Raw genomic sequence first — 25426 nt, 5'->3', positions numbered from 1 at the left:
CAACCTCATGAGATAACTATTGTCTTCTGTATGTTAAAAGGTGAGGAAATAGGGCAGAGAGCTTCAGCCAGTTGCTGAGGTCGTGCATCTAGTAAGGGATAGAGCTGGAGTTCACACTAACCTTTCTTACTTCAGGAGCCGGGCTCCCGATGTCAGTGTACTGCTGCTGTGTGTTGGCTCTTACCCTCCATGGTGTGGGAAGAAGTGGGCTGTTGCTGAGGATTTGTAAAATAAAGGTATTGATGGGATTATTGAAGGCAGAAGGAGCCAGTGAAAAGTGGAATTGTTTGGAAAGAAGGGACACCATTTGGGGACAGACACTAGACCTTCTGTGATAACCATTGCAGTGGGGTACAGTGCAGTGCGGGCTACTGGTTCTCAAACTTGAACCTGCATGGGAATCACCTGGAGGACTTGTTAACACACAGATTGCTGGGCCACAGCTCCAGAGCTTCTGATTTACTCCGCTTGGGGCAGAGCTGAGAATTTGCATTTCTGATAAGCTTCTTGGTGATACTTTTGGTTCTGGGACAACACTTGGAGAACCTGTGTAGAGAAAAGTGACTCCTTTGTAGGTGTCAAGTAGATATGGTTTTAAATTCCTGCTGTAGTACTAACCAGCTGTAGGAGCCTTAGAGTCTTCATTTGTAAAATTCAGCAGGGTAATACCTGTATTACAGGGTTTTTGTGAGGGTTAAATGTGATTTTTAAAATGACAACAATATCTAGCACTTATTGAATACTTACTAAGTACGAGGTTCTTTGAGAAATGCTTCACATACATCGTTTACTCTTCAATCGTTAAATACTGTTGTCCCCACATATAGAGATCCTAGCACATGGGAGTTGCTCAGTTACCACTCCTGCCCTTCCCTGTCCGCATTTAAGAAGGCCGGGAAATGTGTAATGCACCTTAGTTAGATTTTCATAAAGCTAATTTATTTCTTTTTAAAATTTTGACACTTTAGAAGGAAAACTTAAAAAAACAAACAAACAAACAAATTCTGGATATTTATATGCAATGGTTTTACCAGTAAGGCTGGATAAGAAAAATGTTGCTATCATCTGAAATGGCAGAATATTTCTTCTTACTACTTTATGGTTTTCAAGTATTATGGATTGTTTAATGCCCATATAACTGTTTATTATCAGTTAGAAAGCTTAACCAGCTTTAAGAAAGCTTTATAATTTACCTTTAAAACTAATCAAGTTTTTAACTCTTTCTCCCTTCCTTTATAGCTGCTTTTCAGAAGGTGTCATAAAGCCAATTTTGCCATCCAGTTGAAATCCTTCACCCATATAATTAAATAAAACCCAAAAATAGTAAAATTTATTACTTTATTTTGCTTTGTTTGAGAAATAATATATTTTACGAGAAGAGAGTATAAAGGAAAGTAAAAACATGGAGATTCTGAAATGGGGGATTTTTTATTTACTTGCGAATGAGTGGGGACATTTATTCTGTGTCTGCTGTATGCTAGATACTTGTTAAAATACTAGTACTTAAGGGGATTAAATAGTAACCCTAATCTGTGTAAGGCAGTTGAAGTGGTGCTGGTTTATAGCGAGCACTTGATGAAAGAGCCGTTATTAAATTATTTCAGGCACTTCAAATATATGGATATCCTAACACAGCTTCTACCCTTGTGGAGTTTACAATCTAGTGGTTCCCCAGAAGAACTCGAGGTGGCTCCTAGAAGTCACACAGCTGGTGACAACTGAAGCTGGTGTTCTGAGTCGCGCGACTTCAAGGCCAGTGAGCTTGCCTCCCAAAGCGATGCCTCCCGTTCTGTATTTGCATCTTCCCTCCTAATCTTGGTGTAGTTGACAGTGTCACCACTGGCCAGCTTTGAATATCTCTTTTCGTGGTCTCACGGTTTGTTGTATCCTGGGCCAGGAATGAGATCTGAGCAGGTGTGGTTCAACTTGACGAGCTGGGTTCCCCTCCTGAGGCATTGCCTGGACACATGCCCATTGCACAGACAGGGGAGGGATTGGAGAGACCTTGACCTACTTGCAGTGAGTGAGGCATAGTGTGTTAGATCAGGTAAGGAGGCCTTTCCCCTGAGGAAAGAGCCCAGGTGTCTCCTCAGGAAAGCAAGGCAGGGCTTGTTTCATGCTGTCCTCTCTTGGGCCAGTCATCAGTCAGGTGAGAGGAGGATGTGCCAGATAAAGGGAGCAGCATGGCCAGGTAGTGAGTGAGACATGTAGTAAGAGTGAGGCTTCAGCCTCTTGGCGTCCTCCTGGTTTGGTATGATTGTGGTGAGTGTGTGGGGAGAGGCTCCGGGAGGGAGGGGCGGCTGGGGAGGTTAGCAAGTGCCAGGCTGTGGGGGCCTTGTCTGCCGCCGGTGGAAGGGACGCGCTCCCGAGTTAGGATGTTATCCTGTTGACCGTCCGTGAGTTTCAGGGGAGTAACTTGATCAGATCATATTTAGGAGACTCTTCTATAGCCTCCTACTGTATGAAGGGCTAGCCTGGAAGCCTGGAGACCCAATTTCATAGATGACTTGAGAGGAAAACCAAGAGCAGTGACCAGGGAATATCCAGAGAAGCCAGGTGGATAAGTATGGGAGATGGGTGGAACAGAAGTCAAGCTGATCGATTTTAATTATAGAATGTCCCCCACTTGAATCATCTGCTGTCTGGGAGGGCAGAGAAGGCAGAGAGGAATATTCTGTCAAGAATTAATAAAAATCCTTATGGTCTCTGCATTTTAACCAAATATCTGGTCCTGTTAGCAGAGGGGGACTGTCTCTTTAAGTGTTGACCTAATTACTCTAGCAGTTCCAGAGAGCCGTGAAACATTTGTGAGAGGGTGAGGCTGCTTTTTAAAGCCACCAGCTAACCCCTTCAACCAATTTAGCTTTGCTTATTAACAAGAATAGACTGAGAGGCAGGGTTGTACATTGAAACAAAAAGCTCATACTCTTAGAATTCTAAAAAACTCTTATTTTTAAGGAACACTTTCCATTAAGGGGACCATACATTAAATGATTTCCAAACTTTTTGTAATTTTGATTCCTTTTCCAGCTGAAGTTTCAAGATTCTTCCCTGTTACAGAGGATAGTTCCTAAAACCATTCCATGCAGAGCACTCTACAGACTCATTGAGCGCCATCTGCTGGTTTTATTTTAATGGACCAAATAGGTGGTGCTTGGAAATCTTTAAGTATTTGTGTGTATCTTAGTGTTGCAAAATTATGAAGCTGGAAGACAATATGAATTTTGATCATAATTAGTAGTAGTATTTAAAATAATAGTTTTGCATTGAGAAGGGGAATGCTTTTTGGCTGGAATATAGACATATTTGATTAAAAATGAAGGCAGGTTATAGGGATTTCACTGACCCATATCTATATCTGGCAAAAGATTAGCCTGGTTGAAATAAAAACTAACTTCAAATGTCAAATAAAATGGTTACTTGTTTTCTAACATTGAAATCAACCAAAATCTGCTTATATAGAATGAATTTAGTTTATGCCCCAAATTAATAAATTTCACAGTTGACTTTGTTCATGTTACTTGAGGTGCTTTGAGACATCTTTCAAGGAAAGTGTTATGAAAAGGGCTTTGCTGGCCAGTCTGGAGGGGAGTGGAAGAGTATCTGAATATTTTTCCACTTAAGAGAGAGATGGGTAAAGTCCCTAGGGTAAAAAAACAGGGACGATGCTGTTTTGTTCTCTTCTCGTCACTGGCCCTTTTGAGCCTAAGCTATATTTTACGTGACTGTTTAAGGACCACTGAGCTAAAAATTTGGCATAGCCAGAGCGTTACATTTACGGTCTTTCAATTTCTCATCTTGCCATCTTAAGTGTTTAAATGGGTTGAGGAGAGAGACGCAGATTGTTCACAGGAAGAAGGTCCGGTTAGGAATTCATTCATTCATTCATTCATCCAACATTTATTGAGCACTTAAAACAACCAGCTATACTTTTAGGCCATGCTATTGCATTGAGTAAAGCAAATGTGCTCCCTGACCTCATGAAGCTTACATAATAGTTGGGAGGAGAAGAGGGAATCAGGGCAATATGTAAATAAATATATACTCTTAGAATTTTATGTATATGATATGTATGTAAAATATACACTGAGTGTGTATATATAAACTCATGTACACACATAAACGTAAATATATGCATCAGAGAGTAAAAATTGCTATGGGGAAAAAACACAGGGCGAGCTAAGGAGAGTTGGGGCGGGGGAGTTCCATATTTCATTTAGGATGGTCAGGGAAGACCTCACTGATAAGGGAACTTTTGAAGAATAATCATTAATGTTATATAAAAGTTGTTTATGATTTTCTTATTTGATCTTTCAACAATGTGTAGAAAGTACACGGGGGAAGTAATGTTGTTAAGCCTTCCATGGCTCCCCTTGCACTAGTATAAAGGCCAGAATCCTTGGCATTTCTTTGTGAACTCGTCTCCTGCTTATTGTTCTCTGTGCTCAAGCCATAGCGTGTTACTCCTCAAATGGGCCATGGTTGTTCAAAGCGTGTAGGCATGGGCTAGGCAGACAAAGGATGAAGTCTTTCCAAGGAGAGGGAACGACAGTGATTCTTTTAAAATGTGAATCAGATTATGTCACTCTTTTCAGAACCTTCCAGTGGCTTAGCATCACACTCGGGAAAAAATCCAAACTCCATCCTCATCTCCTATCCAGTGTTATTCACTTGCTCTTCCAGACTGACCTTTGTTCTGTATACATGCCAAGTTTATACTTGTCTTCCAGTTGCTGTTCTCTCGGCCTCGAACACTTGTAACTTGCTTCTTCATTCAGGTTTCTGCTCAAATGTGACTTAGCCTGTAGTAGCCTTTCCTGACCAGCCTACCTGAAGCAGCCTCTCACGCCCACTTCAGACACACCTTAATCCCTTACGCTGTCTTATTCTTTGTAATAGAACTTTTCCCCTGATGTTATTTTTTATAATTTCGTTGTCTTACCTGCTAAAACATAAGCTCTATGAGGCCAGAAGCCTTGTCTCTTTAATGTTTATTCCCTAATTCTTAACAGTGTTTGACACATGTTTGATGATCAATAAATATTGTAATGAATAAACCCATTTTGCTGACAAACAAAATGAGTTTCAAGTGGTTTTTTGTCAGGTCTATAAAACAACCAGCTATACTTAGCTATTAAGTGATTCTGACCTTACTCCCGTGCCAGCGTTTTTTCCTACTTCACTACCCTTTGTGGTGGCAGATACTCTGTTAGTGAGTAACATGTTACATTGAAGAAATAGTGGATTGCTACATAATATTGATTTGTGTATGTGTGGGCACATTTGTGCGCGCGCTCTCTCTCTCCCTTTCTCTCTCTCTCTCGCACACACACACACACACACACACACACACACACCCCGTGTGTGTGTGCTAGTGCTTTGTGATGGTGTTAGTTGCCCAGAAAATGGAAGCCACTCTGAGAACCATACAAGTTACTTTAGGGAAATATTAAAAAGCCAGCAGAACCGAACAGCCCTGTCCAGTGATTTGGGTTTGGGATTTTTTTTTCTTTCTGGTAAGTTCTTCTGTTTTTAGCCTGATGGCAACAACATCATGCATTTATGTTAGTTCTTATCTTAAAGGCACTCAGGGTACTACTTTGCCATGACTGTGCCTTATAAACTTGCCTTTTATTTCCCTACCTAGAACACTCCAGTAAATTAGGCAGCACAAATGTAACTCTTGTGTCCTTCTGTAATTAAAGTTTGTGGTATTCTCCTTTTGAATGAATCCCAGTGTAAAGAAGGCCAAGGAACTGCACTTTGGGGTGCTCACAAAGATAGAAATACAAGATTGCTATTTCCTTGAGGTTTGCTAATATTATATATATATATTTTTCTTTTTTTTAAGCTTCATTACATCCAGTGTTTAAAACCCCTCTGATCTGGCAGCTGTTTCCTGAATGATTTTTGGATTCATTTAGTTTGTAGCCTCTTTCACCTCCTGCCACACCCCTGTCCACTCACTGCAACCACCATCTCTTTCAGAGGGAGTTCTTGTTCCTCTGGCTCCTTCCAGTGGCCTGTGTTTGAGATGACCCTGTGGGAAGCCTCCCTCCCCTGACTTTTGCTCAGTCTTGTGTCCAGTGCTTCCTCTAATTCCTACAGTACCTGAACCTTGCTTTTCCAGCAAAATTATTGCGGCTGAATTATTGCTTTATGTGTCTCTTTCTCCCTTGAAAAACTATGAACTCCAAGAGAGCAGAAATTGTCTTGTCTTCATACCCTCAGTAGCTACTGTAGTATCCTACCCAAATGCTCAACCAATCTTTAGTTAAGTGAAGGAAGTGATAAGCAAGACAAACTTAGTGTTTGGCTTATTTGTAGCATTTTACGTTTTGTTTTTTAAAAGGATGAAGTGTTTTTGGCTCAGCCCAGCAAACACTGAGCCCTTGCTGTATGTCAGGCCCTTTGAAGAGATGTTGAGTGTACAAAGATCAACTAGATAGTCAAAGATGAATGAGATAGTCTCTTCCCCAACTTCACTGTAAATGGCTAAGCTTTCAGAAGGCATGTTCCTGCCTGGGGCGATCTGTCCTGAGCCATGAGCAGCACTGGGCACAGCCATTTCTCCACAGAGGCTTTCCTAGTATACCCCACAAGGCAAACTTTGGGCACCCATCTCCTCCTCTGCACCTAGAGACGCTGGGTGTTTATGCTAATTATAGCACTTACCCGGTGGTATTCCGTCTATATGCACGTCTGTCTAGGCTTCTGGAGGGCAGGCAACAGGAAGTATTTATAATTCTAGTACCAGTTCATAGCAGAGACAAACTATATTAAATAGAGGCACTTCGTGCTTGCTTAGCATGAATGGATGAATAACTTAAGGCTTTGCTAATGGGAACAGAACAGAAAGGAAGGTAAAGAACACATTAATATTGGGATGTTAAATATCTTTCACCTATTTAACTTATCTACTTGATGGATGGACTAGAATAAAAATTTTATACTAGCAGTAAAAAATTATGAAATAACAAAGTAAAATAAACTAAAGGAAGTGTTTAAAGTAATAAAATATTTTCAAATATTTTAAGGCTCATTTACATATAACATTAATGTTTAGTATAATATTCATATTTTCAGATATTCATATTTTAAAAATAGCCCCTATACTAATGGTTAGCAGTCCTATTATATGTGATAGCAATAAGTCATTTTTTTTTTTTTTAAACATCTTTATTGAAGTATAATTGCTTTACAATGGTGTGCTAGCTTCTGCTTTACAACAAAGTGAATCAGTTACACATATACATATGTTGCCATATCTCTTCCCTCTTGCATCTCCCTCCCTCCCACCCTCCCTATCCCACCCCTCTAGGTGGTCACAAAGCACCGAGCTGATCTCCCTGTGCTATGCGGCTGCTTCCCACTAGTTATCTATTTTACATTTGGTAGTGTATATATGTCCATGACACTCTCTCACCCTGTCACATCTCACCCCTCCCCCTCCCCATATCCTCAAGTCCATTCTCTAGTAGGTCTGTGTCTTTATTCCCATCTTGCCACTAGGTTCTTCATGACCTCTTTTTTTTTTTTTTTTTCCCTTAGATTCCATATATATGTGTTAGCATACTGTATTTGTTTTTCTCTTTCTGACTTACTTCACTCTGTATGACAGACTCTAACTCCATCCACCTCATTACAAACACCTCCATTTCATTTCTTTTTATGGCTGAGTAATATTCCATTGTATATATGTGCCACATCTTCTTTATCCATTCATCCGATGATGGACACCTAGGTTGCTTCCATGTCCTGGCTATTGTAAACAGAGCTGCAATGAATATTTTGGTACATGACTCTTTCTGAATTATGGTTTTCTCAGGGTATATGCCCAGTAGTGGGATTGCTGGGTCATATGGTAGTTCTATTTTTAGTTTTTTAAGGAACCTCCATACTGTTCTCCATAGTGGCTGTATCAATTTACATTCCCACCAACAGTGCAAGAGTGTTCCCTTTTCTCCACACCCTCTCCAGCATTTATTGTTTCTAGATTTTTTGATGATGGCCATTCTGACCGGTGTGAGATGATACCTCATTGTAGTTTTGATTTGCATTTCTCTAATGATTAATGATGTTGAGCATTCTTTCATGTGTCTGTTGGCAATCTGTATCTCTTCTTTGGAGAAATGTCTATTTAGGTCTTCTGCCCATTTTTGGATTGGGTTGTTTGTGTTTTTGTTATTGAGCTGCATGAGCTGCTTGTAAATCTTGGAAATTAATCCTTTGTCCGTTGCTTCATTTGCAAATATTTTCTCCCATTCTGAGGGTTGTCTTTTGGTCTTGTTTATGGTTTCCTTTGCTGTGCAAAAGCTTTTAAGTTTCATTAGGTCCCATTTGTTTATTTGTGTTTTTATTTCCATTTCTCTAGGACCTGGGTCAAAAAGGATCTTGCTGTGACTTATGTCATACAGTGTTCTGCCTATGTTTTCCTCTAAGAGTTTGATAGTGTCTGGCCTTACACTTAGGTCTTTAATCCATTTTGAGTTTATTTTTGTGTATGGTGTTAGGGAGTGTTCTAATTTCATACTTTTACATGTACCTGTCCAATTTTCCCAGCACCACTTATTGAAGAGGCTGTCTTTTCTCCACTGTATATGCTTGCCTCCTTTATCAAAGATAAGGTGACCATATGTGCGTGGGCTTATCTCTGGGCTTTCTATCCTGTTCCACTGATCTATATTTCTGTTTTTGTGCCAGTACCAAACTGTCTTGATTACTGTAGCTTTGTAATATAGTCTGAAGTCAGGGAGCCTGATTCCTCCAGCTCCATTTTTCGTTCTCAAGATTGCTTTGGCTATTCGGGGTCTTTTGTGTTTCCATACAAATTGTGAAATTTTTTGTTCTAGTTCTGTGAAAAATGCCAGTGGTAGTTTGATAGGGATTGCATTGAATCTGTAGATTGCTTTGGGTAGCAGAGTCATTTTCACAATGTTGATTCTTCCAATCCAAGAACATGGTATATCTCTCCATCTATTTGTATCATCTTGAATTTCTTTCATCAGTGTCCTATAATTTTCTGCATACAGGTCTTTTGTCTCCTTAGGTAGGTTTATTCCTAGGTATTTTATTCTTTTTGTTGCAATGGTAAACGGGAGTGTTTTCTTAATTTCACTTTCAGATTTTTCATCATTAGTATACAGGAATGCAAGAGATTTCTGTGCATTAATTTTGTATCCTGCTACTTTACCAAATTCATTGATTAGCTCTAGTAGTTTTCTGGTAGCATCTTTTGGATTCTCTATGTATAGTATCATGTCATCTGCAAACAGTGACAGCTTTACTTCTTCTTTTCCGATTTGGATTCCTTTTATTTCTTTTTCGTCTCTGATTGCTGTGGCTAACACTTCCAAAACTATGTTGAATAATAGTGGTGAGAGTGGGCAACCTTGTCTTGTTCCTGATCTTAGTGGAAATGGTTTCAGTTTTTCACCATTGAGGACAATGTTGGCTGTGGGTTTGTCATATACGGCCTTTATTATGTTGAGGAAAGTTCCCTCTATGCCTACTTTCTGCAGGACTTTTATCATAAATGGGTGTTGAATTTTGTCGAAAGCTTTCTCTGCATCTATTGAGATGATCATATGGTTTTTCTCCTTCAATTTGTTAATATGATGTATCACGTTGATTGATTTGCGTATATTGAAGAATCCTTGCATTCCTGGAATAAACCCCACTTGATCATGGTGTATGATCCTTTTAATGTGCTGTTGGATTCTGTTTGCTAGTATTTTGTTGAGGATTTTTGCATCTATGTTCATCAGTGATATTGGCCTGTAGTTTTCTTTCTTTGTGACATCTTTGCCTGGTTTTGGTATCAGGGTGATGGTGGCCTCGTAGAATGAGTTGGGGAGTGTTCCTCCCTCTGCAATATTTTGGAAGAGTTTGAGAAGGATAGGTGTTAGCTCTTCTCTAAATGTTTGATAGAATTCGCCTGTGAAGCCATCTGGTTCTGGGCTTTTGTGTGTTGGAAGATTTTTAATCACAGTTTCAATTTCAGTGCTTGTGATTGGTCTGTTCATATTTTCTATTTCTTCCTGGTTCAGTCTCGGCAGGTTGTGCATTTCTAAGAATCTGTCCATTTCTTCCAGGTTGTCCATTTTATTGGCATAGAGTTGCTTGTAGTAATCGCTTATGATCGTTTGTATTTCTGCAGTGTCAGTGGTTACTTCTCCTTTTTCATTTCTAATTCTATTAATTTGAGTCTTCTCCTTTTTTCTCTTGATGAGTCTGGCTAATGGTTTATCAATTTTGTTTATCTTCTCAAAGAACCAGCTTTTAGTTTCATTGATTTTTGCTATTGTTTCCTTCATTTCTTTTTCATTTATTTCTGATCTGATCTTTATGATTTCTTTCCTTCTGCTAGCTTTGGGGTTTTTTTGTTCTTCTTTCTCTAATTGCTTTAGGTGCAAGGTTAGGTTGTTTATTCGAGATGTTTCCTGCTTCTTGATGTAGGCTTGTATTGCTATAAACTTCCCTCTTAGAACTGCTTTTGCTGCATCCCATAGGTTTTGGATCGTCGTGTCTCCATTGTCATTTGTTTCTAGGTATTTTTTGATTTCCCCTTTGATTTCTTCAGTGATCACTTCGTTATTAAGTAGTGTATTGTGTAGCCTCCATGTGTTTGTATTTTTTACAGATCTTTTCCTGTAATTGATATCTAGTCTCATAGCGTTGTGGTCGGAAAAGATACTTGATACGATTTCAATTTTTTTAAATTTACCAAGGCTTGATTTGTGACCCAAGATATGATCTATCCTGGAGAATGTTCCATGAGCACTTGAGAAAAATGTGTATTCTGTTGTTTTTGGGTGGAATGTCCTATAAATATCAATTAAGTCCATCTTGTTTAATGTATCATTTAAAGCTTGTGTTTCCTTATTTATTTTCATTTTGGATGATCTGTCCATTGGTGAAAGTGGGGTGTTAAAGTCCCCTACTATGATTGTGTTACTGTCGATTTCCCCTTTTATGGCTGTTAGTATTTGCCTTATGTATTGAGGTGCTCCTATGTTGGGTGCATAAATATTTACAATTGTTATACCTTCCTCTTGGATCGATCCCTTGATCATTATATAGTGTCCGTCTTTGTCTCTTGTAATTGTCTTTATTTTAAAGTCTATTTTGTCTGATATGAGAATTGCTACTCCAGCTTTCTTTTGATTTCCATTTGCATGGAATATCTTTTTCCATCCCCTCACTTTCAGTCTGTATGTGTCTCTAGGTCTGAAGTGGGTCTCTTGTACACAGCATATATATGGGTCTTGTTTTTGTATCCATTCAGCCAGTCTGTGTCTTTTGGTGGGAGCATTTAATCCATTTACATTTAAGGTAATTATCGATATGTATGTTCCTATTCCCATTTTCTTAAATGTTTTGGGTTTGTTATTGTAGGTGTTTTCCTTCTCTTGTGTTTCTTGCCTAGAGAAGTTCCTTTAGCATTTGTTGTAAAGCTGGTTTGGTGGTGCTGAACTCTCTCAGCTTTTGCTTGTCTGTAAAGGTTTTAATTTCTCCATCAAATCTGAATGAGATCCTTGCTGGGTAGAGTAATCTTGGTTGTAGGTTTTTCTCCTTCATCACTTTAAGTATATCCTGCCACTCCCTTCTGGCTTGCAGCGTTTCTGCTGAAAGATCAGCTGTTAACCTTATGGGGATGCCCTTGTGTGTTATCTGTTGTTTTTCCCTTGCTGCTTTTAATATGTTTTCTTTATATTTAATTTTTGATAGTTTGATTAATATGTGTCTTGGTGTGTTTCTCCTTGGATTTATCCTGTATGGGACTCTCTGTGCTTCCAGGACTTGATTAACTATTTCCTTTCCCATATTAGGGAAGTTTTCAACTATAATCTCTTCAAATATTTTCTCAGTCCCTTTCTTTTTCTCTTCTTCTTCTGGGACCCCTATAATTCGAATGTTGGTGCGTTTAATGTTGTCCCAGAGGTCTCTGAGACTGTCCTCAGTTCTTTTCATTCTTTTTTCTTTATTCTGGTCTGCAGTAGTTATTTCCACCATTTTATCTTCCAGGTCACTTATCCGTTCTTCTGCGTCAGTTATTCTGCTATTGATCCCATCTAGAGTATTTTTAATTTCATTTATTGTGCTTGTCATCGTTTCTTGATTCCTCTTTAGTTCTTCTACGTCCTTGTTAAATGTTTCTTGCATTTTGTCTATTCTATTTCCAAGACTTTGGATCATCCTTACTATCATTATTCTGAATTCTTTTTCAGGTAGACTACCTATTTCCTCTTCATTTGTTAGGTCTGGTGTGTTTTGACCCTGCTCCTTCATCTGCTGTGTGTTTTTCTGTCTTCTCATTTTGCTTATCTTACTGTGTTTGGGGTCTCCTTTTCACAGGCTGCAGGCTCGTAGTTCCCGTTGTTTTTGGTATCCGTCCCCAGTGGCTAAGGTTGGTTCAGTGGGTTGTGTAGGTTTCCCGGTGGAGGGAACTAGTGCCTGTGTTCTGGTGGATGAGGCTGGATGTTGTCTTTCTGGTGGGTTCGTCCACGTCTGGTGGTGTGTTTTGGGGTGTCTGTTGCCTTATTATGATTTTAGGCAGCCTCCCTGCTAATGGATGGGGCTGTGTTCCTCTCTTGCTAGTTGTTTGGCATAGGGTGTCCAGCACTGTAGCTTGCTGGTCGTTGAGTGAAGCTGGGTCTTGATGTTGAGATGGAGATCTGTGAGAGATTTTCGCCGTTTGGTATTACGTGGAGCTGGGAGGTCTCTTGTGGACCAGTGTCCTGAAGTTGGCTCTCCCACCTCAGAGGCACAGCCCTGATGCCTGGCTGGAGCACCAAGAGCCTTTCATCCACACGGCTCAGAATTAAAGGGAGAAAAAATGGAAAGAAAGAAAAAAAGAGGATAAAATAAAATAAAATAAAGCAATTATGATAAAAAAATAAGAAAAAAAATTATTAAGAGTAAATTTATTAAGAAAAAAAAATTTTTTTAATTTTTAAAAATAGATTTATTAATTTTTTATACTAAAAATAAGAAAAAAATTATTTAGAAAAAATTTATTAAGAAAAAAAATTTTTTAATTTTTTAAAATAAAAAATATGAAAAAACTTATTAAAAATTTTTTTAAAAATAGAAAATAAGGAAAAAATTATTAAGAAAACATTTATTAGGGGAAAAAAAAAATTTTTAAGCCAAAAAAAAAAAAAAAAAAAAAAACAGACGGACGTAACCCTAGGACTAACGGTGAGAGCAAAGCTATACAGACAAAATCTCACCCAGAAGCATACACATCTACACTCACAAAAAAAAGGAAAAGGGGAAAAGTTAATATATCCTGCTCCCAAAGTCCATCTCCTAAATTTGGGATGATTCGTTGTCTATTCAGGTATTCAACAGATGCAGGCACATCAAGTTGTTTGTGGAGCTTTAATCCGCTGCTTCTGAGGCTGCTGGGAGAGATTTCCCTTTCTCTTCTTTGTTCGTACAGCTCCCGGGCTTCAGCTTTGGATTTGGACCCGCCTCTGCATGTAGGTCCCCTGAGGGCGTCTGTTCCCCGCCCAGACAGAACGGGGTTAAAGGAGCAGCTGATTCGGGGGCTCTGGCTCACTCAGGCCGGGGGGAGGGAGCGGTACGGAGGAGGCGGGGCGAGCCTGCGGCGGCAGAAGCCGGCGTGACGTTGCAGCAGCCTGAGGCGCGCCGTGCGCTCTCCCGGGGAAGTTGTCCCCGGATTACGGGAGCCTGGCCGTGGCGGGCTGCACAGGCTCCCGGGAGGGGCGGTGTGGAGAATGACCTGTGCTCGCCCACAGGCTGTTTGGTGGCGGCAGCAGCAGCCTTAGCGTCTCATGCCCGTCTCTGGGGTCCGCGCTGATAGCCGCGGCTCGCGCCCGTCTCTGGAGTTCGTTTAAGTGGCGCTCTGAATCCCCTCTCCTTGCACGCCGCGAAACAAAGAGGCAAGAAAAAGTCTCCTGCCTCTTCGGCAGCTGCAGACTTTTTCTCGTGCACCCTCCCGGCTAGTTGTAGTGCGCTAGACCCTTCAGGCTGTGTTCACGCAGCCAACCCAAGTCCTCTCCCTGGGATCCGACCGAAGCCCGCGCCTCAGCTCCCAGCCCCCGCCCGCCCCGGCGGGTGAGCAGACAAGCCTGTGGGGCTGGTGAGTGCTGCTCGGCGCCGAGCCTCTGTGCGGGAATCTCTCCGTTTTTCCCTCTGCGTCCCTGTTGCTGTGGGATCCGCGCTGATAGCCGCGGCTCGCGCCCGTCTCTGGAGCTCGTTTAGGCGGCGCTCTGAATCCCCTCTCCTTGCGCGCCGCGAAACAAAGAGGCAAGAAAAATTCTCTTGCCTCTTTGGCAGCTGCAGTCTTTTTCCCGGACTCCCTCCCGGCTAGCACCGAAGCCCGAGCCCCAGCTCCCAGGCCCCGCCCGCCCCGGCGGCTGAGCAGACAAGCCTCTCGGGCTGGTGAGTGCTGGTCGGCACCGCTCCTCTGTGCGGGAATCTCCGCTTTGCCCTCCGCACCAATGTGGGTGCGCTCTCCTCCGTGGCTCCGAAGCTTCCCCCCTCTGCTACCCGCAGTCTCTGCCCACGAAGGGGCTTCCTAGTGTGTGGAAACCTTTCCTCCTTCACAGCTCCCTCCCACCGGTGCAGGTCCCGTCCCTATTCTTTTGTCTCTGTTATTTCTTTTTTCTTTTGCCCTACCCAAGTACGTGGGGATTTTCTTGCCTTTTGGGAGGTCTGACGTCTTCTGCCAGCGTTCAGTGGGTGTTCTGTAGGAGCAGTTCCACGTGTAGATGTATTTCTCATGTATCTGTGGGGAGGAAGGTGATCTCCGCATCTTACTCTTCCGCCATCTTGCCCCTCCCTCCGCAATAAGTCATTTGAAAGTCCTTTAACTTTCATTAATTCAGTCTAGCTTTCTACCTGATTAGTACAGATCAACAGTTATATTTTGCCTAGATCTTATCATCCCCAAAGACTTTTTGTAGTTACTGAGGGTATTGTTAACAAGATGGTTAAAATAAAGAGAAATTTGAAATATTTTAGATGGTGGGAAATTAACTGCATCATGAATCTAAGAAATGATATTTATGTTAGTTATGAGCTCTCTGGAATACTCAAAGTGAGAAAATCTAAGTATTTTAAGTTTTTGGCTAAAGAGGGCTCAATTGTGGCTGCCATTAACAAAGAGAAATATAATAAGTCTGATAATCTTTCTTGATGGCATTTGAGTTTGAGTTCCTTTTGGGTCCAAAGGATCCTATTTCTGGGGTTGAGGCACAGGAATAGGTAGATGAATAGTATGTTGTGAAAAGACCCATTTAAGGCTGGAGAAAAATGAAACAGTTCTTGAGTTTGCTGCTTTTCTGTCTTTGGATCTCTCCTCCCTTGTGTGTTCTGAAGATTGCTTAAAAACCATTCCTTTTAAAACTGCAAGTCCTTTAATCCTTGCCTCTTTTAGCATCACTCATCCTCTGTTCCCTGATTTCTCCTCTTATCTGGCTGGCCTTTCCTTGCTTGGTTTGTTTCTCCCTGCCCTCCCCTGCAGGAACCTGGGGTCTAGTCCTTGGCTCTCTGTTACCATGGAGACCTCATTGATGGTCAGGACTTCTTAACTTAGTGCAGGTTGGCTCTCAGATCTGCCTCACCAGCCTAGACCTTTTCTGACAGCCTGTCCTGCTAACTACCTCTTGGATGTGTAATATCTACAATTTCCCATCCTGTTGGTAGATGAAACTTGACATTTTAGAGCTTATTATTCTCTTTCTCACAAATCATTCCCATACCCCCTCCCTTTTTTCCTTAGAGAGATACTCCCTTTTCTGTTAATGTTGCTTAATGTTTACTCTCTTCCTATCTTTGTTCAGCCCCCATCGTCAATTATCATATTTCATCAAATTATTTTCAACTGCATGTCTTTCTCACATTTATTTCTTTTTAGATCATCTTGGTACTATAGCAGTTTAAGCCCATTTTGCTTCCTCACACTATGTTTTTGTAATATTTTCCCCAAATGGTTTCCTTGCCTCTATTCTCTTTTTCCTTCTTAGGATACTGCTGTGAGATAAACCTTTCTAGAACATTTGCTGCTTTTAGCATGTCACCCTCCACTCCTTGACCTCCAGTTTTCTCCCAGTACATACCACACAAGGCTGTGTTTTTTTTCTTGCCTACACACAGGTTCAAGTATGAATCTTTTGGCTTGCCATTAATATGCTACGTAAACTGATCTCTGCTACCTTTGTTCATTCATATAGTTATTGAAAAGCTTCCTGTTGCTACATAGGCATTGTGTGAAGTGCCCGAAAAGACACAGTTCTTGCTTTCCATAAGCTTCAGATGGTGATGAGAAGTATGTACGATGTAGTGGGCTGAGTGTACAATTAAACACACTCTGGCTCTGTCACACATCCTTGGGTCCAAGCAGCTGGTGTGCCTAGGTTTGAGTTTACCCCAAATGTAAGCGTGTCTCCTGCCTGACTCTCCTTCAGCACCTCTGGATACTTCTGTCTCCCTTGTTTTCAGCACCCTCTTCCTTCTTCCTACCTAATATGGGACGTGTCCACAGCCTCTCTTTCTCTTTTATGGCCTGGACCATTTTGAAGAATACAGTACCCCTGTTCTACCTATAGACCTTTTGGTGTCTGTCACTTGCTTGCTATTGAACATGTGTTTCTTCTACTGATAATTGCCTCTTTGCACATTTCTCCTTTCTGCCACTTAACTCTGTCTCCTGCACTTAACCTTAGTGTCAGAATTGTGGAAAGAATACAGACTTTGGAATCCTACTTGGGTTTGAATCCCAGCTTTAGCCCTTTCTAGCTTTGTTCTTAGACAAGACATTAAAAATCCTCTGGGTTACAGTTTTCTCATCTCCAAAGCAGGGGTAAAGATACTCACCCTGCAGTGTTTGCAAAGCAGCTGGTTTTGCCTCCAACCTGCAGAAAATGGTTGTAGTGAGCCTGTGTCCCTTTCTCCTGTCACCAATCTCCTGTCGTGTTTATTGTTTATAGAATACTAATTTGTGATTAAAGTGGTTGCTGCGTTGTATTAGTTATTTTTCCTCTATTGTTGGGTAAGAGACAGTTGTACAGGGGTGAGGACAGGCTCTATGCTCCCAGCCTGGGGTGGAGCGCCAACGGAACTTTATAAACAAAGTTTGCTGTTGGTATAGAGCTTTGTCCACATCTGTGTTGATAGAGCATAACATATCCCCAGTCCTTAAGCCCTTTAAAGCCTTTTGAATTAAACATTTTTTTCCTTTATGTTCTTAAAACTTTATGTGTGGAAATAATTTCAAATTTATAAAAAGTGGTAAAAAACAGTACAAAGAATACCCAGATATTAGTTACTCAGGATTACACCTGTTAACATTTTACCCCATTTGATTTATCATTTGCACTCTCTAGCTAAAAACCTATATACACCCACAGTGTTTCCTTTACTGTCTGTCAGTAAGGTGGGTATATCCTGGCCTTTTATCCCTGAAGTGCTTCAGTCTGAATTTTCTAAGACTGGAGCTTCTCTCTTACAAATCACAGTAGGGTTAATTACTGTTTTTAGTTGTCATGTCTCTTTTAGCCTTCTTTAATATGGGACGTGTCCACAGCCTCTCTTTATCTTTTATGGCCTTGACCATTTTGAAGAACACAGTACCCCTCTCCTGTTTAATAGAACGTTTCTCATTTTATATTTGTCTCGTGCTTCCTTGTGGTTAGATTGAGGTTTTGTGTTCCTGGTCAGAGTAATGCATAGGTAATTTTATGTCCTTCTCAGGGTATCACATCTGGAGGCACACAGTATTCATTTATCTCTACTGAGGATGTTTATTTTGATTATCTGGTCAAGGTTTTGGTAGATTTATTCCCTGAATAAATACTGCTTTTTTTCTTCCTTGTAACTTGTTAGAAGTCTGGGGGCAGACACGTTTAAGACAGTGTACATATCTTGTTACTCATCAGAATTTCCCCCTAAGTTGAGCATTCATTGAAAATTTTTGCTGGAATCAATTTCTATCATTATGATTGCAAAATGATAGTTTTACTACTTCAGCACTTTTCCCACTTTGACTGTCAGGCTTCATCATTCCACCATACATAAGAGTTCTCGCTTTTCCTCTTTCTGTCTATTGTTAATATAGATTCATGACTTCCTATTTTTTTTATTGTTTATAATTCATTACTGTTCTTAATTGACAGTTTGGTCTAAAATTGGTCCCAGATTTGGCCAGAGGAAGCTACGTCAATGTGCAGCATGGCAGCATGTCCCCATCCTTTTTTTCTGTCAAAACAAGATGTTTTGTTCCCTTATTTTCTGTCAATTTCCTTATTTTCTGTCAAAACAAGATGTTCGAGTCTCATCTTGTACATATCCTGACCTAGACCTGGAAACAGCCATTTCTTTGAGCAGCCTTGGTTCCTTTTAGTGAAGAATGGTATCAGTGACCAAGATCTGAGCATTAGGTATGCTCATTGCTACTGGGTGTCCCTCTGTGGTGTGAGGCTTTAATGAAATTAAAAACTAGCTGCCCTGCGTTTCCAAAGGATAGACTTTGCATTTCAGACAGTGGAAAAGCTATAGCTGACTGTCAATCTCTGGTTGCTTTAGGAAATGATTATGCAAAATGACATGTCAGTTACCTGTACTCTTGTATTTAAAGGCGAGAATGAAGCTAATTGCATGGATGCATATAGTATCTGAATTGTACAAGGACTCACTTTGGAGTTATTCTTTTGGTACTATAATATTTACCACCTCATGGGAAGATAATACTTTGGAGTAATGCTCAGTATTTACTTAGTATTACTTACTTTCTTTGTTTCACTTTTCCCTTACGATTGTTGGGTATAAATCTTGTCATTTTGGCAAACTGGGAAATTGATTTGGGAAGACCTGTAAACCTCCTTTAAGATTCTTGAATAAAAGCTAGTTATTGTTATAACTTCATCATTCTGGGATCTTGCAAGAATATCTGTACTAAATATTTATGTCTACAAGATATAAAAATTAGCCTCAGAAATGTAACTTAATTTTGCACCTTTTAACTTTGAATATCTGATCATATAAATTATTTGAAAAATTTTTTCTTGGAAACTTCTTATTTTAAAATAATCTCAAATTTACAGAAAAGTTAGAAATCCCATATACCCTAAACCCAGATTCACCAACTGTTAACATTCTACCTCATTTGCTTAATCATTATCTCTCATTTTTTACCCTGAATCATTTGAGAGTAACTTGTAGACATGCTCCTTTACCCCAAATACTTCATTGTGTATTTCTTAAGAACAAGGATATTCTCTTACATAACCACAGCACAGTTACCAAAACCAGGAAAATTTTAACATTGGTACAGTGTTAAATGTGTAAACCTCTTTCAAATCTGGACACTTGTCCCGTTAATGTCCTTAATAGCAATTTGTTTTTATTGTTCAGGATCCAGCCCAGGATCACGTATCGCATTTAGTTGGAAAGTCTTTTCAGTCTCCTTAATCTGGAATAGTACTTCAGCCTTTCTTTGTTTTTCATTAGTGACATTCTGGAAGAGTACAGGCCAGTTTTTTTGTGTGTGTTTGTTTTTTAATTTTTATAGAAGGCCTCTCAATTTGGGTTTGTCTGATGTTTTCTTCTGACTAGGTTGAGGTTATGGCATTTTTGTTAGGAACACTAAGTGATGCTGTGTTCTCAGTGGGTGGGATCAGAAGACATGTGATGTTAGTTCGTTTCATTATTTGTGTTGTTAACTTATTTGATCACTTGATTCATGTGGTATGTGCCAGGTTTCTGTCTTTCCCTTTGTAATTTATAAGTGAGCAGATTATTTTTAAAAGTAAGTTTTTTCTTTTTAAAATAATCCATCTTTATTTTTAAAAATTGGAAAACCAAAGCACAAAGTAAATTAAAATTGGCCTCAGTTACTACCTAGGAATAACTACTATTAAAGTTTTGGGGTCTCCTTTTCTTTCTTTTCAAATATGTGTTTTGAGCACCTGCTACTTATTATTCTAGACAAAGGGAATATCTCAGTGAGTAAAACATGTTCTCATGGGGCTTACATTCTGGTAAATAATAATAGCTATCATTTGTTTTTTAATTTATTGAGATATAATTAACATATAACATTGTATTAGTTTGAGGTATACAACATAATGATTTGATATATGTATATATTGCAAAATGATTACCACAGTGAGTTTAGTTAACATCCATCACATATAGTTACAGATTTTTTCTTGTGATGAGAACATTTAAGATTTCTTCTCTTAGCAGCTTTCACATGAACAATACAGTATTGTTAACTAGTTAACTGTAGTCATCATGCTGTACAGTACATTATAACTATCATTTATTGAACATTTATTATGTGGCAATGCACTGCTGTAGGTGCTTTGCTTTCATCAAGCATTTAATTCTTAAAACAACCTTATGAGGTAAGTGTGATTGTTGCTCTCTTATGGCAGAGAATTTAGTATACCCCAGGTTAAACAGCTGCAAAGTGATGTGCCATACTGTGATTCAGGCAGGGACCATCCTCTTAACTACTGTGGTATGGTAACAAGTTATACGCCAAGTCTGAAAGTTAGAAAACAAATTAAGGTGGTGATTCTGTTGAACTCTTGGGAACAGAACTATGGCAGCATTGTTGTCTATACCTGAGATGCTTTGTACTTGCCTAGGGTTTTCTCTTACTCCTCCACTCTTACTCCGTGTAAGCAGCGACCTCTCTTGATTGGGCCTCCCTAAGGAAATTCTCTTACTTTCCCCCTCTTCCCGTTTACTGACCTGTTCTCAATGATGTGATGGTTAAAAAGAAAAAACCAAACCAAACCCTGATTTGTAGCATTTGCCAATTTCAGTGGTGTAAATATACCCGTAATCGTTGACTTCAAGGTATCAATGCCACATCACTGAACACAGAATTGGCAAGAGGTGTGCTGGGAAAAGATGTGCAGTAGCACACCATTATAACAGATACAACAGATGTAAACCTCAAGAGCGTAGATAATAGTAAGATGTGGCAAAAGAATTAAAATGTGATGTTTCGAGTATTTATTACATCTCTTTTTAATTTATTTAATTGTAAGCTTATATCATTTACTTTTTAATAGTGGCCGTGTTTAACACCTGGCTTGCAGAAATCCTGAAAATATGATGCGCTCTCGCAAGCCTGTACAGGCCAGCTCCAGCGTACCACTGCAGTTACCTTGCTGCTAACTGTGCCCTCCTTCAGGAGCCTTAGGACTGACACTGTCTTGCTATCTAAGAGATCAGCGCTATCCCTTCTTTTAACATTCCTCCCACAAAACTCCCTATCTCATTCCTCTAATCTCCATCTAACATCTTCCCTGTTTCCAAGGCCTTGTTTGCCCCACACTGTAAGTCACTCTCTCCCATCCCTCAGATGCTCTTCTCTTCCCGATTTCATTTTTTTCCCCAAATCAAGTTACTGTCCCCAGTTAAAGGAAGGCCCCAGACACAACTAGTATCTTGGGGCATGGAGAGTCTCTCAGCAAGATGGTAGGTCTAATGTAGAGAGAGAATCCTTGATCTAGAAAAGGAAGATCTATTTTTAGATTTCCAGGTTAGAAATCTAAGTGGAAATAATATATATATTTTTTTACTTATTAATAAGTACATAAAGGTGATTTCAGTACTGTTAATAGAGTCCCCAAGATAGGGACTTATATACAAGTCCAAAAGTATAATTCTAAATAGTGTCTGAAGTCAGTGATAATTCTGTTGTACCGACTGTGCTATTCCTGTGTTAGGGTGCTTTGGAACTTTCCAGTTCAGCAGTCCTAGTAAGTTACAGCTTATTTGTAGTTCATTCTGACTTCTTAAAACAGATTGGAACCCCTACCGTATACAGGGCGCTGCACAGAGTACTGGGGAAAAATAAGAAAGAGACACTCAGGGCTATAGGAAATACTTTGAATTTGGTCTTCAGAATCAACCTGCTGGAGCATTTCTGTTACTAGACTTGATCCCAAGTTTGACTTCATGATTTTTGGTTTTTATTATTTAGTGAAACACTACCTGCTGCTCCTTTCTGCTGCTGGCCATTAAGTTGTGGCCACAGGGTGCCATGGTTCTCTAATAGGCTTTATTGCTGCTAAAGTGGAAAGGAAAAAAATGTTTTAAGCAATGGGAATTCTCTCCCCTATATAATGTTAAAATGGCCTGGCTTTCTCTAAATTGGATTTTCCATAATGCGTCATTAAGGTTTACACAGTACTAAACCTCAGTGCTTTAAAATCTTTTGTTTATGGTTACCGCATGAATTATATAATGTTTATGATTGGGAGAATGGTAATTAGGACTGTATTTCATAGAATACATTTAATTTAGCCAGTGACCTCAATTTAAAAATTGCTAGAAGAATATTTGCAAATAAAGGACGAAGATGTCTTAACTTCTAAATAGTTGCAGAGTCACGGGCAGAGTTACTGGCACAAGATTTATGTCTGATTCCGTGGGCTTAAGGGAGGGGTGGATAAGGAAGAGTAGCGATTCCAGATGGTCAGGAAACACAAATTGTTGGAAGAGCGCCCCTCCCATCGTCATAGATTAAGAATATTATCCTAGGCTGAGTGGTGAATATGCTTCAAGAATTCTCACATATTAGCTGTAAGAAGAGAAGGTATTATCTCCATTTATATAGTCAAGGAACCTGAGATTTAGAGGATTTAAGTAAAGTCTTTGTAGATGGAATTTAAACCCAGATTTGTCTGGAGCCCAAGCTCTTTGCACTCTACCACTTCCAGGCCAGCTCTGTTAGAGGCTCTCCATGTTTGATGGAGAATGGGTGGACTTGGCAGTGATTCTGTGGGATGTTGAGTTTAGAGAGTTATTGCTGCAAATGGAACACAGAGGTTAAGGGGCATTCTGAGTATAAGGATGTAACTGTTTAATATACTTCCTCCATCCTCTCTGCCTTATTTTTAGATTTTCCTGGAATTTTTACAGAGCTTTTTTAGGGAGCTGTTTTACATTCTTTAAAAATTTTTTTTCCAAGTGAATGTACCATTATCTTGTCGGTTTACTTATTTGTCTAACCATCTCCACTAAAATGTAAGCTTAAAGAGGACAGAGATCTTATTTTCAGATTGTTTTGTATTCTCAATGCCTAGAATACTTCCTGGCACATAGGGGTTCAATCAGTGTTTATATCTGTATAAACTCACTAGAATGGGCACAGTTTAGATAATACATTTGATTTCCCCTTAAATTTGATGTTTTCTAAAGATAGGCTCCCAAGAGGAACCTTACTAATGCAAACTTGCTCTCTCTTCCCTTTTCCTAGGGCGACTGTGTTGTTACTGTACTGCTCGCTGAAGAGGACAAAGTTGAGGATGATGTAGTTTTTTACTTGGTATTTTCGGGTTCCACCCTCCATCACTGTACAAGTACTCGGAAGGTCAGTTCTGATACGCTGGAGACCATTGCTCCTGGTAAGTATTTGGATGGAATCTTTACTAGCCTTTATTTATTCTGTGTTCTGGTATAGAGTAATCAGGGTGATAGAACTATTGTTAGATCTTTGTTTTAAGTACACTTTAAAGTATTTTATTTCTTGCTTGTTGCACAAAAATCTGAGCCTAGCTAGAAATAATTGAAATAAAATGGTGTCATAAATTGAAAGACAGTAATTAAGATCAGCAAAAATATTAATTTATTGGAATGTGGAAGAAAACTAAAACACATTTGAAAGATAAAAGTTCATGCGGTTACTATGGTATGACTGCATATTTGATTCTGAATATCACTGTGGCAAAAGCAAAGGTAAAATGAAGTTAGTGACACATTCCTCAGTATCCGTGAGGGAAAGACTAAACATCTTCCGTAGAAGCCAAAGCTTCCCCAGATTAACAGATTATATAGTTCATGGTGAAATGAATACTTAATCACTATTGCATTTATCCATTTAACAGAATTAAAAGGAAAATGTTTACTTTTAAAAATTCTTTATAAAGTCATTAAGTCATTGCTATTTCCACCAGAAGCAGCTGATAACTTTGACTGTCTTTTGACCGACCCCAGGTATCTGAAGGTGCATTGATTCGTGTTTGGAAATGAGCTGCTTCTTTCTTTAATTGACCTTGCTTCAAAGTTAATAATTGGTTAATTTTCATCAGAATACAAAAGAGGGCACATTTAGGGGGAACCCCTAAAAATGTTGACAGTTGACAGTTGAACCATTTGCCTTTAGAGAATAAAATGGATTTAGTTCTTATTGAAACATTTCCTGTAACCAGTGATTTTATGTAACTCTGATTCCACTTTGTTGAAATAGATGGTGTAAAAAAGTATTAGTTTATCAAGCACTTTCAATATCTGGTCTTGCTGGTATTAGATCAGATGGTCAGTTTTTGGTTGCTGCTGTGCTATTTTCCATACATTATCTTCACGTCTGATGCCTACCAGATCCTGGAAGTTAAACCACATTCAAGAACTGAGATTATGACAGTTGAAAGCTGTATTTAACCTCCTACTCAACAAAAGTGATTTTGAAAATACAGGATTTAAAGATTCTTGGCAATTTCTATGTATATTCCCCCCAAACTTTTAGGGATAGGAAATTTAGCAAGGAGTCCAGGATAGGTTCTGATTTTTTCCCGAAAGAGTATTAAGTATCCTTCTTTGTAACTTAAAGCTCTAGTCTTGTTTCCTGTGAAGTATATCATGTCAGAGAGGCTGATCTGGAACTTGACGTCTGCTCCAGCAGGTGCCATCCAGTGTCACCACTGCTAAACATTTCTTATGTGTGGATGACTGTGAGAAACAGATCCTCAGCTAGGTAGAATCAGTCAGTCCCTGACTGGGCTCTTATTAGGAAGGGAATGGAGGTAATTTATATAGACTTATTCTTTTCCTGATTTAGAAATGCTTTAGCAGTTTAAGTTTGTATGTGTATGTGTGTGTATGTGTATATGTTTGTGTGTTCTTATATAGAGAGAGAGAGCGAGAAAGCGTGCAAGTAGACATAAGGAGAGTGTTCGAGGAAGGCCGGCTATTACAAGGACATAGCCCTGTGCCCTCACTGCCGTCCTCAGTCACAGGTACCAGCAGAGTCCAGCCTCCTGGTGGAGAGGGATGTGCCTGGTGGCTCGTATACCTTCGATGACGAGGTACTTAAATTAGTGTGGACTGCAAGCAGTTACTCTCCTCGGGTTCACGGACCCACGGTACTTGTATGACAGCCAAGAGCTCTAGGTTTGTACTACATCCTTGTATACTGTCCCCGGCCTACTGTTTTGGAACTTTAGTTCCCATTTCTTCTCTTGCCTTTGGTCTAACACTTCTTCAGCCTGTTTCAGGCCCCCCTCTTTTCCAGCCCCACCTGTCTCTGGGTGTCCTTTGGTACTGACTGACTCTGAGTGCCCTAGACCTGTTGACTCCAGCCAACCAGAATGGGCATTGTATTCTGCTCTTTCCCTCTAGTTTGATCCGAATCCTCGGTAATCATTCCTGACCCATT

The 25426-nt window shown here is 39.8% G+C and overlaps 1 protein-coding gene across 6 annotated transcripts in view; it reads left to right on the top strand.

The window, feature by feature from the left end:
- AKAP13 (A-kinase anchoring protein 13) overlaps nucleotides 1–25426 on the top strand; it is a 346999-nt gene that overhangs the window by 115588 nt on the left and 205985 nt on the right. For all 6 annotated transcript variants that reach the window (XM_061179975.1, XM_061179974.1, XM_061179973.1 and 3 more), the window contains exon 3: nucleotides 23252–23399. In XM_061179975.1, the coding sequence (XP_061035958.1) occupies nucleotides 23252–23399 (148 nt within the window). The remainder of the gene's footprint in view (nucleotides 1–23251; nucleotides 23400–25426) is intronic.

The sequence above is a fragment of the Eubalaena glacialis genome, chromosome 2 (genome assembly GCF_028564815.1).
Source record: "Eubalaena glacialis isolate mEubGla1 chromosome 2, mEubGla1.1.hap2.+ XY, whole genome shotgun sequence".
Lineage (NCBI taxonomy): Eukaryota > Metazoa > Chordata > Mammalia > Artiodactyla > Balaenidae > Eubalaena > Eubalaena glacialis.
Note: the sequence above shows the minus strand (reverse complement) of the source record. Positions and strands in the feature narration are given on the sequence as shown.